The 18,165-nt window shown below is 39.8% G+C and overlaps 1 protein-coding gene across 1 annotated transcript in view; it reads left to right on the forward strand.

Annotated features, from left to right (window-relative positions):
* Positions 1–12,258, forward strand: part of CCDC60 (coiled-coil domain containing 60) — a 66,164-nt gene extending 53,906 nt beyond the window's left edge. The window contains 7 exon segments of the mRNA XM_013944820.2: positions 2,715–2,805; positions 4,553–4,645; positions 5,059–5,148; positions 5,784–5,906; positions 7,242–7,373; positions 9,943–10,132; positions 11,612–12,258. Coding sequence (XP_013800274.2) covers positions 2,715–2,805; positions 4,553–4,645; positions 5,059–5,148; positions 5,784–5,906; positions 7,242–7,373; positions 9,943–10,132; positions 11,612–11,710 — 818 coding nt within the window. The 3' untranslated portion in view covers positions 11,711–12,258.
* Positions 12,259–18,165: the final 5,907 nt, after the last annotated feature.

Genomic DNA, 18,165 nt, shown 5'->3' on the forward strand with positions numbered 1-18,165 from the left:
GATCTAAAAAATATGTAAAGTTAGTTTCTGCAGAACAATTCTGTAGCAAGGGTTGGATTAGATAACAAATTCTGTAACTGCTAGGATCATGCTTAATACAGGATTCTGATTATAGGATGCTTCATGGACAAATCAGAAATGGATTACAAGAAGTCAGTTGTTTCGTAGCTTCATATTCAGAATTCACGAAGCTCCATATAACTCGTGCAGACGTAATATTGAGAGCACACACAACTCTCACCCCCACACACGCATATATATATCAAAAGTAGGAAAGGATTCTGTAGCAGGCAGCTAATCAGTAGATACATCTGAGCGTGACTCTTACAGAAAGATTTTAATTTAAGGAAAGAATTCATAAGTGTATGTAAAGCCTTTTGCTCAGCTGTAATTTAGATACTATTATTTTGGGACTGCTGCTGTGGAATGTCTGCTCATGCGAGTTTGTTTTTTCAGTGCCTTTCAGTGCCTTTTCAGTGCAGTTTTTCAGACCTGTATTAGTTCAAAAAAGTTTTGAACGCTGCATTGTGATCACAAAGGTGAATGTGGAAGCTGCAGTCCTCGCAGCTGTGGTATAGCAACAGGGCACCGCTGAGGTTGTCTCATTTATCGTTCAGTCCCCATCTAATCAGTCAAAGGTTTTGCAACCTTATACCTGAATTTGAGGCTTTTCTTTGGAGTTGATTAATGTCTTATCGATAGATTGGTTGTTGTTGGATCCCTGCAAAATAGGTAGATGTTTTCACCCTATTTCACAGGTGATGAACTAAGGCATAGAAATGAAGGAGCTTTTCCAGGCTTATACAGGTTGTCAGTGGCAGAGCTGGGGATCACAAGCCCAATTGCTGCAGATTGCAGTCAAGTGAAATTACTACAGTTGTCTTTGCTGCTTTTTTCCTTTTTTCTAATTAATGCCTGACTAATTCCCAGCTGTGAAGGTCAATATTTCAAAAATATTTTGAAGAGCATTCGTTTCCCCATTCTTTCCAGATGGAAAATTGGAACAGGTTCTAAAGCTACAAAATGTTTCTCCATTTCTGTTGATAGCAATCAGAAAGAGGAGCGATAGTTCTGTGGCATTAGCCCTGGTTTGCCTGCTGTCATCTCTCTCCAAAATCTGCCAATAGGACTGTCCTCAGATTTGGGACAACTCTGCTGATTTTGGTGAAAGCATCAAATGCAGCCAGTGCTTAGAAGAGCCCTCTTCCCCCAGACTGCCATTTTCTGCAGTTAGGTGGGTTTCAGATGTCCAGCTATCCCATCCACCCTTATGCTACCCAGAAAGAGAAGACTGGGTTGTTCTTAGAAGGGCTCTGACATTGCTTGCCAAGAAACCGATGTGATTTGTATGCAGTCTTAGCCCAGCTTGATGAGAGGATGCCTGCCATAGGGATGCCGGTTTCCGAACCCCATGGTGGGGACACCTTTGTATTCAAATGGCTTCTCAGCTCTAGAGCTCGAGGAGGTTCAGTGTCATAGCCAGTATCATACAGGATCGCACTCTGAGATTGGTTTCTGCCTGGGAGCTTGGCACTCTTGAAGCTGGAGCTATTAGAGGATCTCCATTATAAGCATCTGTTTCTTAAAATATTAGCCCGTTAGGTGCTACTCAACTTGTTCCATCCATGTCTTACATTTATAAACTTACAGTATATATCTAAATGTGTATTGTTAATGACTAGAAATAGTCTGTGCCATCATTTACCACAGTCAATATTCAGCAGTCATTTTCTAATACACTGTATAAGGTTCTCCGCAAAAATACAAGAGCAGGTCCTTTTGAAGTTCGAGATTGAAGTTTCAAGGTGTTAAGTGCTCAGTAAAATATCACTTACTAGCATGTAAGACCATATTTACCACCTCCTAGGGTGGCTTAGCATTAGGCAGTTAGCATGAGAATTTTTCACACCAGCTGTGGCGGTTGTTTTAGCGCATGAGTGATTGGAGGGAATAATGCACAGAGCATCTCAGTTTCTCTGCAGTGGTTTGGTATCAAAGCAGGAATGGAACAACAGTAGGGAAGAAAGCAAAGATGTGAATTTGAAGCAAAACAGTGAGTTAGATTGTCTTTCCAGCTATTTAAGGGAGAGGACAATATAAGCACTCACATCACAGTGGAAGGCAGAAAGAGCGTAAAGAGTATTAGTGAGAGAGATCAACTCAAAGAAAAAAAATGGATAATCTGGAAGGTGTAGCCAATGAAGGACTTCTTGATGACACGTTTTGAGTTTTAGTAGATAATAATAAAGAGACACAGAGAGGTTGTTGATGTTAAACCAGTTAAATTCCATATGACATTTGAAAGAATGGTATAGTGATAAGGTAGACTTAGAAACTCAGAAGACTTGACAGCTAGGCCCACAGAATGCTAACAACACAAATGTAGGAACTGAAAATGGATTTTCTGCATGGTTTGTTCAAAGCTACCTGCTTTCCTAATGCATTGTTTTTATAAACAACTATGTAAAAGTTATTTAATACTGTCTACTTGATTTTTTTTCCACAAATGAAAGAGCAAAGCTCGTACTTTCAACAGTGATTAATGACTTGGGTGCCCAACTTGAAACCTTTTTTTTTTTTTTTTTTTTTAAGTACTAAGTAGCAGATCTCTTTAAGATGTCTCATTCAGGCCAGTGTACGTGGCATTGTTTCTGGAAGAAAAGGAGGAATTCACTATTGAGTTTGCATGTTTTTACAGAATTTTTTTTTATCAGCCCTGCAGAAGTTAATCCAGATAACACATGAAGAGGTGTCAAAAGATTTCTATAAAGAAGAAGATATGGTTAAGAAGACTGAACTGCAATGGTATGTTACCTGTTGGGTTTCTGAATGACTAGGAGAAGCAACTTACCTGGACAGAGCTTAGGCACTTTTTCAGAACAGCTGAATTCAACATTCAGTGAATTCAGATGACACTGATGTTTCTTGGCATGGGTGGCAGAATAGCCCATGTTACTGCTGTGCAAGCAATGTTTATTTTCTGGAAAATACCCCATGAATCTTGCTCCTTGCAAAAAGAAGAGATCTTATGCTCCAGCAGCTTTGTAGAAAGAAGAGATGTTCTGTCTAATTCCTGTAGAATTGTTTCTGTTTCTACCCTTGCGTTTTTCAATAGCATCTCTATAACACTTCCAGCTAAACTTGCATTAACTGTGTTTCCTGATTGTTTCCAAATTGGAGAAATGTTTCCTAGAGAAAGCAATTAGTACAGAGGAATTTTGTTCAGAATTTTTGTATTGAAAATGGAGGGCCGCTTAAATTAACCTCAGTTGATACAATCTGGCATGATTCCACTGAAATCAGAGGAGTTCTGCCATTGCACATCATCTAAGGAGCTGAGCCACAGATTTTTGAATTGAAAGACCTTCACCTTCATTTAAGAAGGTATTTTTTTCCTCCAAGAGTCACGACCAGCAACATTGCTTATGTGCTAGAGAAGACGTATTTTGAACTGTTCCAAGAGTGTTATCTTGTGGTGTAGCTTACAGCCAACACATCAAAAGAATGAGAGAACAAGCATAACGGTATGTAAGGACCAAGAGAATGTAACATTTCTGGTGTGAGGGCATAAAAAGTAGAAATACCTTAAAAGAATGAGGTTTGTTCATGCAACATGAGGCACTCCTCTTCCTGGGTGAAATATGTCATGTACTGTCACACAAATAAATTACACCCAGTGTTTTCCTGCTATTGACAAGAAGTTGGGGAATTCTGGCTGTGTGGAAGTTTCTGCACTCTGAAAACACCTAAGACTGAGAGAAGTCAGAAGGGTTTGTCAGAGGCTATCTACTGCAACTGACTTTGTAGTCCTGAGTCTTTTTGATGCTAAAAATTACCCTGATTCTTCTTTCAGGCATTCATCTATGTAGCATTAAGAATTATGTTTCAGAACTAACAGGCAAATAATTATTGACTGAATGTAGTCTAGAATCTGAACCTGCAGATGAGACCTGGGTATAATAGTTGTATTTGTAAAGAGCTTCCTCAGGAGGTCTTTTTTAAATCCAGAGTTATCAGCATTTATCTACAGATAGAAGGAGACGACAACTCACAGAAGAATTCTGTCTGCCATCCTTATTAGGCTGCTAATATCACTGTACTGAATATCTAAGAAGTAAATAATGGAGCTAATCAGATTCTTCTATCTTCCATCATCCACTTTTGGAGATTCACTAGAACTGCCAAAAGAAGAGGGATCTTACTGCAGCTGGCCCTCTGTCTGAGAAGTAACAAATAATGTCCCAACTATTTCTTCAATTTGATTCCATTCCTAGCATTTCTCCATGTCACCTAAATTAAGTAGACATTACTTGGTTCTGTGGTAGTTTCCACAGCAACAGAATCAGCACAACAAACCATTCTTTTAATTAGACTTTGCAGAAACATTTTTTCCCTGGGGTTGAGGTCAAGGAAAACATTAATAATAAATTTTGTCCCTGGATAGCTCCAGTAAGTCTGTCATGTTAAGAATGTTTCATGAGCACCTGTAGGACATCTCACATTCTGAAGAAGGCATATTGTACACTATTTTAAACCTTATCTTGTCTTACAGTTTGCTATCAATGGCTCAGAAGGATGACAGAGTAAACATGGCAATCATTAAGGAGCAAGAGAGCATAACATCAGGAGAGCAGAAGCCCAGATGGTAGGGATGAGGATAGGAATGTGTGTCTGAAGTACATTGTATGCTGTATAAACTCAGCTTCATGTGTGGAAAGCATTTAGCATGCAAGTGCCAGAGAGCATTTTATTGCAGTGAGACGGGGACAGGCCAGGGAAACCTTGCAGCATATTCCAATACAGCGCAAAGGAATTTTCCCTTGGGTTTCCTGTTACTGTAACTGGGAGTTATATGCTTGGATTTCCATGTTTACCTTAATAATTCTTCCTCCTTTTTTGTGTCTTCTTTTTAACAAGATGAAAGCTAAATCAAAATTTCTGCTTTCAAGGCAAGAAAAGCTGCCTGATGCCATAGCTATGAAGTTGTCTGTCCCCAGTTTGCAAAGTCTTTGCCTGCACAGTGTAGTGTGCAGAATTTGTTTGTTTTTTCCCTTGCAGTTCACTCATTGTGACTGAAAGGAAAGACGGAACAACCACAGCAACCACTAAAGAGCAGGAGGGTCCAAAGCAAATGAAAAGAGCCAATGGGTAGGCATACTGTATAGAGCATTTTCCACAGCCTTGCTGCGCTTAAACTTTCACAGTTGCATGTTAGGTAAAACTTGTGAAGTAATAAACATTTATTATCAAAGAAGCTGGCCTGTTCACAGTGTCTGGTATTACTTGCGATTAGCAATCTGTATTTATACAGAGTTATTGTTCCTGCTCCCTGATTTTGGGTGATTTATCAGGAATCAATGCGACGAATATTATGAGTTTCACAAATGAATGTGTAACTTGACGTTTGCTTTTCATGAATATTTAAGAATTCAAGATGAAAATTCATTTCTGTAAACATTTTTACCAATAAATCTCAGACCCTTGTTAGTTCACAACGATGAACATACATAAACAGATTATGCATATAGTCACAAGGAAATGCATTTTGAGATGCAGGTGAATATTTGAAGGCAGTTCTTTCATACATTTAATGAATTTAAAAAACCCTCTAAATGATTACATTTGGATTTTTACTGTGAATAAGGAGATCTCAAAATTTAGGCATCTGAAAGCTGAGGTACTTGGGTTCATGTCACTGTGTGTTCTGAGCAACACAGACAGTTTCCACAAGATGGTTACCAGAAGATGCTTAATTCCAGTTTTCTGTGTTGTTTTACTTGCAGCTGCCATATTAGCTCTTTTATTAAAAGCAAATCTAATTTGTGTGCTGATATGAGGCAAAAGTTCACAGCAGTACGTGAAGAAGCAGCTTCTTGTTTACATGACACCCTAGAGAGCCTTGAAAGGTAAGAACGGAGTGTTTTCTATGACCCTTAAAACACTACACACCTTGCTTCTGACCAGATTTAGGACTTGCCTTCAGGCCTTTAATGATGCATCTAGTGGTTTATATGGAGTGACATTAAAATAACAATAACAGGGATGGTTCAGAAACTTTTATGACTGCCCAAGTACAAAAAATGTACTACAGGTTAAATATTTACAGTAGTGTTTTGGGATATTTCTGAACTACTTCTGTGGATATACTTATTCTGGATGTCATAATCCTTTTCACCCAAGGAGTGAATAATAAATTCAGTCCACGTGCAATCCATAAGGCTGTCTTATATTTTCAGTTCAGCGATCACTACGTTGTTCTTCAAAATTACTTGGACTCTTCTCATAGTAACAGTTGCAAAGTCCTCTCTCAAGGAGAGAAGAACAGCCTTTTCCTAGATCAGTGACATTTCTACTTTGTTGACCAGCCAAAGTCTGTCAGCTATTTCCTTTTGTCCAGAAACATCATCTGTGATATTTTTGCAAGTTCTTTCATCTCAATAAGCAACAGACCTGAGACCCTTGTCTACATTACTGTTCTGAGGAGTGTTATAGACACTGTCTTCTTTCCCTTCTCTCTTCCTTCTTCTTTCCATTCTTATGCTCATCTGTGTACTTTTTGTCTCAAAAGCTTTCCTTATCTGGAGCCTTGTTCCTTGTTTTCTTCCCTGAGGTGCTGTTGTGCCTGGGTAAGGAATTAAGTCATTCCAGCATCCGCAGTATGGAAGGACAAGTCGGATGGAAACATACTACTTGCAGCTATTTAGCCATGCTCCATACAGCCTCACAAGCATATTGTGTGTGATCAGCATTTGAGTATAAGTCATTTATTGGAAAGAAAAGCAAATATTTGTTTATTTTTCTTATAACATAGTAGTGCTCTTTGTAGGAATGCATACATTAGCCCAATCTCTGGGTAAAAGTTCCAGCACAGGCCATCAATTTCACCTCTTTTCTGTTGTGTTTCAGATAATACTTTAACCTAAATTACTGTGCAGCACTGCTTTTTGCTTTTAAGCAGTGGATACTGTATAGAAAGTGGAAGATGAATTTCAATTTAAATGTTCTGATTCTGAAATTTGTTTCTTACTTTCCTCCTAGAGTTGATATAAAACATAAGTATTTTTAATAAGTTTGTAGAAATATAAATATACGCAGAGCACTGCAAAAGTTATTAATGTCCACAACTAAACATATGATCTTTTCATTCATTGTTTTCTACCTTTCTTAGTATCTTCCTAAATAACTATCAATAAGAATGGTGATGTTTAAAATACAATTTTAATTTTTAAGTTTATTTGTAGGAGGCAGGAAGAGAGATGCTGTCAAAAATACCAGGCTTTGAAGCATATCAAGTATTTTAAGAGAGACCTGGAAAGAATGAGACAGTTGGGCATGAGAGCTGAAAGAGAACATGGTGAAGATGAACTCAAATGGTAAGGAAGCACAGAGACCTCAGTTCTGCTGAGATAGTCGGGTCCCAGAGTTCTGCCACTAGTGCAACAAGCTTTTCTTCTTTTTTCTTTTTTACCTCAAATTGAAAGTATCACTAGAAACCATTGAAATGACTACTTGAAATGCAGGCTTTTCAAGCTGGTAGCAAGAAAAATTCAGGAGTGATCTCTAGGATCAGATTTCAGCCTGCTCAGCAAATAGGTCAATTGGATGTGGTAAGAAAGGGGATAAGGAAGAGTTCTTTTCAGTGTTATCAGGCAAAAGTGCTCAGTCCCTGCATTCTCACACCCTCCCCAGCATGCAGCTTTTTAGGAGGCTTCTTCATCCCTGAAGTATGTAAAACACACTGGACCCTGAAGATGAGAGATACTGTATAAGTGAACAAGGTTAGATATGCAACAACTTGCTATTGAACTGAATATTCACAGTACTAAAAGTGATGGCAGAGAAGACTTTGCAGATAGCTGTCCGACCATGTTAAAAAATATATATATTTCTCTGCCATTTTTTAAGAACTGCATGTGGATAGTATTGCAACACTTACAGGGGCAAAAAGAATAATCACCTAAATACTTCCTAGTACAGCTATTTTGCAGAGTTCTAGTGTTTTATCTTTGAAAGAGTATTAACTGTATCCAGTGATCAGTCTTGATATACAAGCCAAAAATGGCCTACCAGAATACCTAGTGAGCTCACAGCATGTTCCCTACTGCCCTGTCACTGAAAACTCCTTGGACATGGGATTACAGAGAGTTCAAGCTGCACCAAAGTGTTGGGGTTTTTTGTTTTTGTTTTTTTAGTCTACCCTCTTTTGTTCCTCTTGCTAGGGGGCTTCTGTCCTTCTTCTATTTAGATAACTAAAAGTCCATTTATTATCTCAGATCCAAAATGCAGGTGACCCAAGAACATATCAGTCATGAAACTAGTCTTGGCCTACTTATAAAAGCTCTGGTTTAAATTGTCAAGCATATTTGCTCCAGCTGACATCAGATTTAAGATCTGGCATGTATATAAGCCTTGTAACTGGAGTCGATGTGTTTTGCTTTTACACTGATAGTTAAACTAGAAGAAGCCTTAATGTGGACACAGCTCCATGAGTATAAAGGAGAATATACTGATATGGTTTTTCACTTTCCCATGCAAGCATAGTAGCATCAGTCTGCTGTCCCTTCCTAATGAAAATTGTGCTTGCACAGTAAGGAGGCTGGCTTGCTCTTACCATGCCAGTATGGGTAGAAGGGTGTAGCTTTCTGTGCCAGGCCTGTGCTGCAAAGTGCTGTCTGTGAGGGATATGCAGAGATGAGATCTCAGACTGACTGATCAACCCCCTTGTGGAGAGACAAAGTGGTGCCAGAGAAATTGCTTTCACCATGCCACTTTTCATTTAAAGGAAGGCTGTTTTTTTCCCATACTCATGCAAACATTGCCTTGCCCAGAGAGCTGAATCACAGTAGGGGCACATTACTAGCATATGCTGTCAGTCTGGTTGTTTTATTTCTCTCATAAAGTGAGAAAAGCCAGAAATAATATAAACTGTGCACACTGGGTATAAGAGCACAGTGAACTTAAAATATTTTCTTTGAAAAGGAAGTTAAGAAATGGATGGGTTATAAAAGACCTCTGTGTGACACAATTAATGTAAGCTCAGTAACCTAACCAGTGGTAATGAGCTGGCTATACAGCTGCACCAGCAGTGCACACTCAGGTTCAGAACTGACCCTACTGTAGACCTGTTTCCTTTTTCACTGGTCTAAGGAGGAAATTCCTCATCCTTCTTCTACTGGCACAGTAAAGTATATCCTGAACTGGGGGGGGAGGCAGCGCTTTCTGCTGAAGTGCTGCCAAATTCTCAGCCTTTTGCAATGGAAAAGCCACAGCATGCCTCAATCATGTACAGTCTGGAGAGGCTTGGGGCATCGGTCTCCACGATTGTCAAAGCAATACTGCAGAATTTACACAGAACATTAAAAAAAAAATGGGAGTCTTTTCACAAGAGTTTTATTTTTATTGTAATGTGTAATTCTCCTTCTGAGTCTTTATATTCAGAGTAAAAAGGCAAAGACAGTGTGTTACAGAGTGCTCACATCAGTGAAATTTATGTCAGCACATAGAGAGGGGAGAAATGATAGCACAGGAAAAGGGAATAGTAAAGAGAATCAGAAAGTGTGTCAGATCAGGCACTGATTGCATAGGAAAATCCTCAGAGGCTAAACAAAATAAAAAGAGGAAAGATGAAGAGGACGAATCAGTAGTAAAATGGAAACGTTTGTTAGGATTTTATTATTTGCTTTTATACCCAAGTTTGTCATCCAGAATTCAAATGAATGATGAAGAAGCATCTATTTTAATGCCAGTGCACAAGTCTGGTAAAATAAAGCACTTTTGCATTATTCACTGAGACTTGCACTGAGTATTGCAAAGAGCCTTTTTTCCTGTGTAAGCTATGGAGGTGGTGAAGTAGCAGAAATGCCAGGCAAACCCAGAATATCCACCAGATAAGAATTTGTTCCAAAGGCTTCTCTTTCATTGCTGCTCTTCTTTCTGCTAAAGGTTTCCTGTATTGCTGGCCAGACTCCCAGAGTCTGTGAAGAATGACCATTATGTACAGAAAATCTTAAAGAAACTGGAAAAGTTTGGCAAGAACCCTGGCTTGAGAATTCGTCCTGATGCATTTCTTAAGGCTCTGGCTGATCTCCAAGTGTGGGAGCTGTGTTCTCCAGAAATTGCTGCAGCTGTGGAGGTGAGAAGAGTCCAGTTCTTGGTACTCTGTGTGATGACGATGGGGAAAGCAGACACCCGTGGGTGAAATTCATGCAGTGTGAAGTTAGGAGATGAAATCATTTGGGATCTCACTAAATGAAGATAGTAATAGTCATCTTTTATAAGGCACTTCAAACTCTTCAAAAGAAAGCCATTATTTAGTGCATTATTACTCAGTATCATTTTATTATCATGTCATTGTTGATTTATTTACTGCCAGAGTAAAAGTGACATCTGTCATAAATTTTTAGGATACTTTAAGAGAGTACTCGTGCCCTGCAAAGGCCTGTCATTCCCAGTGGTTACATCCACCAGCTATTCAAATAATGTATTACACCATTGATCTAGGAACTCTGCAGATTTGTTTGTTTTGCTTCAGCAGCATGTAAAAAATAATATGCTTCTCAAGATCTTAAGTTGGGCTCAACTCTTGTAGTTCTAGAAGCAATTTGCAGAAGAGAAGGATAGAAGAAAGAGGGAAGAAGGAAGGGAAGAGAAGAGAATACATTTAGAGTGTATACTACTATACATAGTAGTCTAACCAGGTAACTTAACTTAGAAAATGGCAATGATGCCACCTTGTGTTTTTTGTTCTCATCCCAGTTCTTTCCTCAGCTACACGACCAACAGAAGTCTCTGAAAGGCAGCAGGTTACAATGCCTGTGTATCTTGCATATACTGGGTGTATCATGCCTTACAGCCTTAGCACTCCAGGTGTAGAGATCAGACTACCTGTGTTTTCTTGATGTCTGCCCTAATTTGCGTAGTCATTAACCAGTGAGGGAGCCTTACCTTAATGTTCAGTATATAAATCTATGTTGCTTGCTATTCCTTTTAAATGTTTGCCTTTGCTGTTTCCATTTTGTTCCGTTTGCATTTTCTTCCTTCATATTAGTTATATAGTAACAGTTAAAACAAAAAGATTTGAGCATTGCTGAATCTCCTATCTGCCTATTTACATGTCTTTCAAAAAGAACCACAGAGGAATGAGGGCTTTGGTGTTCCTTCTGACTGGAATAGATAAAGAAAATTGTAGCATTTTAGGAGCAAGAAGAGCATCACTGAATATGAACTGGTCGATACTGACAAAAGACAGACACAGGTTCCAAAGGAAGCTTTTATTGAACTTCAGGTTGCTTTCCTGTGTTTAGTTCAATGGTAGGTAGAAGACAGCTGCAAGCTTAAAACAGACTTGACTTTGAAGGGTTCAGGGTTGTAGAGTTTTGCTTTTAATTTATTTTAGAGCAAATCCAATAGTTTTGAGAGTTGCATTGAAAATGTTCTCCTATTTTCATCTTTATTTTCGTGATAAAAAACACTATACTAACTGTTTGCAGAGGCTGGTATGGTTATTCCATTGTCACCATGCTCAGACTGTCCCACAGCACATCTGGTTGATGATTTCTCTCTCCCCTACACATAAATAAAATGCTCAGGAAAACACCTTTTTCTGTTTCAGTTTATACGTGAAAGTATTGTGCAGATGCCAGAAGAGGATTTCAGCGAGTGGTTTCAGACAAGAATAACCCCTCTCAGTGCACAGTCCTCCACCTTTTAATCAAATGGCCAGATGAGATGGTTTTCTAGCGACAGCTTTCTGGCTTCAAGCAGAATACCACTGTCCGTTGAGATCTGCCTCAAGGAGAACTGGGAAAGGGAAGTTAACTTAAGAAAATCCCACTGACCATCCTTGTACACCTGAAATTTGTCCCTCCACAGTGCTCCACTTGCTGTGGTCAGCCATACGAAACAAAAGCTAAATACTGGTGCTCCCTCCTGCATGATGTCTTGGACATACAATCAAAATTCAACTTCACCTAACCATGTAGGATGAAATTTGAGTTCTCAGTCACAGGTCAGGTGTTTTCTTCAAACATTCCTCCAGCAGTATGTACAGTATGACAACAGTAGCATCTTCTTAGTACAAATATACTGATTTCCATATCTAAATACCGTTGTCTCTGCTCTTCAGTTTAGCTCTCCTTTAAAAAAAAAAATTCAAAACACAGGGTGCTTGTAAGCTTTAGGACAATTCTTTTTGAACTGATTCTTTTTTTGTAATTCAGGTGTTTTATTTTTGCATTGAGTTTATTCTGTAAAGTTAATCTGTGAATATGGCTTAATTCTTGCCTTATTAAAATCAGTATAGAAAAACTAAGCATCCTTAGATTCATTTTCAAGGTTTCCACTTAAAGATGTATTTTCCCCTGACTACCTTAGCATATGTTTGTTATTATTCTGCTGGGTAAGACAGTAGAGTGATTCCTGAATTCAGAGACCGTGCTAAATGCATGACCTTTGTGAACCTGTCTGGGCTTAACCATCTATTTCATGGTGGGTGACAATTGCTGGGCAATGGAATCAGTGTCCCAGTGACCTCCGAGGCTGATGATCAGCATGAGCTGGTTACCCACCTGCCACAGCTTCTAGAGGACCCACTGGGCAGAAAGGCAGTTAGTTTTTCAGCCACATACTGTGGGGAAACAATGCAAGCTCAGGGTCCAGATGAGAACAGCGACCATTGAAGTGTAATACATTATTGACTAATGGCCTCATTTTGTTTACTTTCTCCTTCTCCTCCTTTAGCAAGATATAAATGTTTTTCATGGAAAAGAGCTAAGAACATGGATTTCTTTTGAGTTACAGCTGTCAGAGAAAAGTGAGCCCTTAAAGCTCCGTTGTGCTCCCGCTCTTCTCATTCCATACATGGTGGTAGTAACCTAGTGTTTTTACAGGTAATGAAGCTGTATTTTACCCTGTAAACAAATACAGTGGCAAACTCTGTAGGACTGATCCAGTGCCCAGTGAAATCAGTGGCAGTGCTCTTACCAGATGAGCAGGATCAGTACCTGAGGTCTCATTCTGACCAGTCAGACCTCAACTCCATGTGTTCATTGTATTCCTCAGTTTCTGTAACCTCCTTGCAGCTTTCCATGATTTTGAGACAGGACAGAGAGCTGCAGTACAAACAGAGTTCGTACCCCCACCACCCTGCCCCATCACTTTCTAGTTGTCTGTTTTCCCTGGAATCCTTGAGTTTCAGTTAATTTTGCAGGAGGTAATGGGAACAAGTTCTGTAGAAATTGCTTGTATTGTGGTTGGGGCAGTGTACCCGACAGGTTACTGCAGACATGTCATATCTTTGTCTTCAAAAATCTTGTCCAGGTGGCATTGGAAGATTTTGGAGATTTGTTTGGAATTTGTCCTGTAGCCAGGTTGGGGCAGTAGCTATGGGACATCCAGACATGCCCACTCCACATGCCCTTGAAAACAAGCTAGGTAAAACCAATGCACTCAGAATGCAGCATAGTTGCTGCACATGTGCAGATCAAGAGTGCGCATACACCAATGGCCCCCTGCCTCCCAGAAATGTCAGAATCACTGTTCCAGTATTGTACAAAACTCTTTACTCTGGGAGACCCTAGTTCTGCTGTGCTCTGGGATCATTTCACCCTGATCAAGCTTCATCCTTGTGCTGTTGTGTCACCCTGTGGTGACAGCTAATATTACATGCAAACGAAAAGAAATCATAATTTAGCAGCTTGGGAGCTCCTAGCTGAACTGTGATTACACAAGAATAAACCTTTGCCTTGGCCCTTCCTCACCGTATAGAACTGCAGATGAGAAGGTTGTAAGTTTTCCTTACATGTAAGATATGGAAACAGAGGGACTCTTCTCAGCTGGAATGCATCAGCCGTTCTGCTGAAATCAGCACCTTACACCAGCCAAGCATGTAAACTGAAGTGTCTGCCCAGAGGTAAGATGAGATGATTGTGTCAAATGTAATTAGCTAATGTCTGTGCAGTTCTTTGACTTCCCAAAGCAGGATGCCAATGCTGAATGTTAGGAGCCTCTGATGTAGTTTTTGTGGGGTTTGAAATATCTTATGCATGATTCAGTTTGACAATGGCTCTTCTATCTCCCTCCTGCTGCCCCCTGGTAACATGGGGGACTCCTCTAGAAAGAAATTAGATCATCTTTTCTCCTACCCTGATGTTAACCTAACAAAAAAATTTCTGCTTCTTTTTATTTGAGGTGGAGAAGAGCTTCTCTGGAGCAAGATGGCAGCTTCCCTCTTCCTGCTTGCTGACAAACTTATGGTTTCCTCGCTACTGACCAGGCAAGATCCGTATCCCTACTCAAGTCTTTATATGTCAATTCAAAAACTGAAACAATAATGAGAGATTAGAGGTCTGTACCCAGATACAAGCAGAAACAGCCAGAACAGTGGCTTGTAGCTAGTATAGTCTCAGCTGTATGTGCCTCATTCAGTGCTTCCTCCTTTGCCCTGCCACCCCTTACATCATCACATAGAGCCTCTCTCATGCTTTTGAAGTCCATGGCCCAGACATAGCAGACATTTGTGCTTGATACAGAATTTCCAGGCAGGGAAAGAAGTTGGCACAACACTGCCTTGGTCTCCTAGCCGGACTCTGTGCTGATAAGAGCTTTGCTGTAAGGAATTCTCCAGCTACAGCATTGCCTCATGAGACATTCCCCATCCAGTGATCAGGCATGCCCTGCTCCTGTGTCCCTGCCACGCAGGCTCCCCACCATCATGGTGCCTGCGCATACAGGTAGTGCCTTGCCATACAGCTTGGCCCACAGGTCCTTTCTTTTTTTCCCCTTGCATGAGCTATCCCTTGGGGTCTCCTGTATCAAGATGTTGCATAGTTGAGAGACCTGCTCTAGTTCAAGTTGTGTGAAACACAGAACATGTATATACTACTGGTACCAGAACAAATCAAACTGTGCTCTGTGGAGCCAACTCTGCAGTTTTTAACGTACTCTGATAAATACAGGAGACAATGTCAGAAGTGGGAGTAGCAAAATCTGCAAGTGCATTTTGTCCTTGCTGTCGGGAACAGTGAAAACTACAGCGAAGACAGAGACTTTATTGTATGGATCAAACATACAAACTTACTGATACTTCTAAGTAAAAATTATTTTTCTGCCTTCATCAAATATAAATACATTGCTGAATTTCCTTTAATATGATTTAGGGAAAACCATGTACATTCCTTTATGCTTTGAAGAGTTTCTGGGATGGGAGGAGTTTTTTATGTCCTTGAGATGTCAGGAAGGTTAGAACCTGTAACTGGCCTCTGTTTAAATAAGCCACAACTGTCTGTTATAACCAAGAGTTTTGTGCTTCATGATTTATCCCCTTTTCTTACTCCAGTATAAGATAAATAATCTGTCTTGCAAGCTGCAGTGCCTTTGGCAACAGTTGGGCAAACTGGATCCAAATCTGGTGAGTGTGGGAACTAAGGCTGGGGTGACATATGGTCCCATTCAGGTTCATCCAGAGTGAAGCTGCTGAAGTGTTGGAAGAAGAACTTAATAGAAATTATAATTTCTTGCTACAAAATGCTTTAGGAGAAAAAAAAATTTCTGCAGCTTGGGCGAAACATAGAAAATATGCACTACGTTTGCAAAGTTGTAGATTTCATCTGTAGATGACTGATAGCTGGGAGAAAAACTTTTTCTTATACAAGAACACTGCTAGAAAAGATCTCAAGTAGAGAGCTTTTTAAAGTGTTTTTAAGCTTTTAAAGGGCTTAAAAAAGTACTTTTTAAGCTGGTTTTTTTTTTTTTTTTTTTTTTTTTTTTTAATACTCAGTTATCTATGGGTTCTCCTGAAAACTCTCAACTCACTACTCTCTCTCTAGGGTCACTACTCCAGTATATTCTTGCAAGGTAGGTTCAAACTAATCCATTTGATGCATTTGGAGATGGAGGCAATGAAAGTCCTAGCAGTTTGCAAAGGTCAACAGAGTGTGTGGTTGTGGTTTGTCATCAACAGAGCGAGAGGTGCTGAGGTAGTGCTCTGTCTGCTCAGCCTCCCTCCCCTTCCATTCTGGTCCTTTACAGTTACTACAGCTAATAGGCCAGTTGCTCTCAAACTCCGTTAGCGAAAAGGAACTGTGCAAGCTTGGGGTGGTCACTTTGTGCACTGGAGGGATGTTTGGAGATCTCAGACATTGAACTCATGGAAGGAGAATCTTGGTCCTGTTCCCCACTGCCAGACCCTCCTCAGGTTGCACCTCTATGAAACTGAAATAAGAGCAATTTCCTGGGCCTCACTAGTAGCTAGGCAAGAAATTATTGTTCCTTGAGACTTGCTTGAGTATTAGGCTGACAAGTGCCATAGGAAAACTTATCAAATAAAATAACAAATAATGCTTCTTTCACCATTCACCCTTTCCTTCCACTTCAAAACAGTTCTGAAATTATCATCTCTACTCTCTTTTTCATAAGAAAGATCTGAATATGATAGAAAAGATGCCAGCCATCTTATTATATCAGCAACAGTACTCCCACTCTGTTTTATTTTAGACATAAAAAGCAGCATCTTATAAATAGGGATTATAAAATAAACATCTCCATCCTTCTTGGAGATAGGCTGTTTTATTGTAAATAAATGTCACAATCATTGTAGGGGTTTTCAAAAATAGGGCATGTCTTTTTAACTGGAATTTCAATTTTGTGTGTCACCACTCTATTCTGCTGTCTTGTAAATTAATGGAACCATGCTGGTGTCTTAGAGACACCTCAGACATTAATAGCAACAATTCTTTTTGCTGAGGTTTAATAAATATCATTGCTGTAGCATTACAGAAGATAAAAGCCCAGAATAACAAAACTCTGTATTTGGGACTAGATCCAACTCCTATGAAAGTCAATGAGAGATTTTCTTGGACCCTTTTGGGTCTTGATTACTCTGAAATCAGAATAGGTTGTTATGATAAGAGCATAGACTGATCTTGTAACCAGCAGTTCAGCCTTTTACTCAAGGTACTAACTGAGTGTAAGGAGTCATACTATTTGCTACGCAGCAAGCCTGTGCAAAACAAAATAAAAATACACTCCACAGTAGAAAAGCTGGCCAACCACCAAAAGAAAGCAGTCAAAGAGAAAAAAAGATACAAAAGAAGGAATGCAGCTGGGAAGGATTCTCAGATGCCCCACCTTAATTTCCTATCTCTGGTGAGATTTCTTCTCATATGCCTAAAAACAGTTTCCAAAGAAGGACTGGGGATGTAGTCACACCAAGGTCATGAGGTCATTGATCTGGACAAATCCTTCAGCTGTTCAGTGGCAGACAGGTTTTGGTACAGACCTATTCTTTTAGCTGAGGTCCCCATCTTAATCCTCTATCCATGGACTTCCAAGGACTTGTTTCCTTTTGTATGCATGCTGAAGGGGTACAGAGGCCCTTCCATGGGGAGTTTCACTGGGAAGTATGTTTTAGGAATGATTTAGAGGTTTAGGACTATTAAGGGCTCATTTATGGAAAATAAAATTAGAGTCGTTTTTACTTAATAGTGCAGACACAATGCCACCAAACGTATAGGTTCATCTAAAGCACCTTTAGATAAGACTGTTCTCCAGTGCAGTAAGAGGACATAAAGCTTACTCTTTCCCATTCTGGCTAGAACTGAACATCACCTTTGAAGGTAATAGGCTTCCCTGGTGCAGAGCTTGCTAACTTGGCCAATCCACCTGGCTCATCACCTGGAGAAGTTAGAACAAATTTTAGAGGTGCACAAACAACTTACCCCTCCGGTTTTGTTACAGCCCACACAAGGCTTGGCATGGCTTGCTCCATCCCACCGCTCAGTTCTTCTGGGTAGGAAATGTATTTCCTCCTATTTGTAAATTTACAGCCCTGTATTTGATGTATTGTGGGTTTGTTTTTCTTTAGCAAAACCTTGGCTTCTTTGATATAACTGACTATTGGCTGAAAGAAATCAATCTCAAACATCCTCCTGAAAAGTCATAAACAGCTGATTGTGAGAAGACAGGAGAACATACCAGGGCAGGAAACACCCTGTAATTGTCCTGTTTCTTGTACTCTTCCTAATCATCTGTTATTGGCCACTGTCAAAGATGAGAGATAGATTTTGGTCTACCTGATGCCTGTGTTTTATAACAATATTGGAGAGGGAGGGAAAAGTTGAGACTGTCAGGTGACAGTCCAACATACCAGTGTCATTGTAACATATTTGA

This window comes from Apteryx mantelli, chromosome 17 (assembly GCF_036417845.1).
Source record: "Apteryx mantelli isolate bAptMan1 chromosome 17, bAptMan1.hap1, whole genome shotgun sequence".
Classification (NCBI taxonomy): Eukaryota; Metazoa; Chordata; class Aves; order Apterygiformes; family Apterygidae; genus Apteryx; species Apteryx mantelli.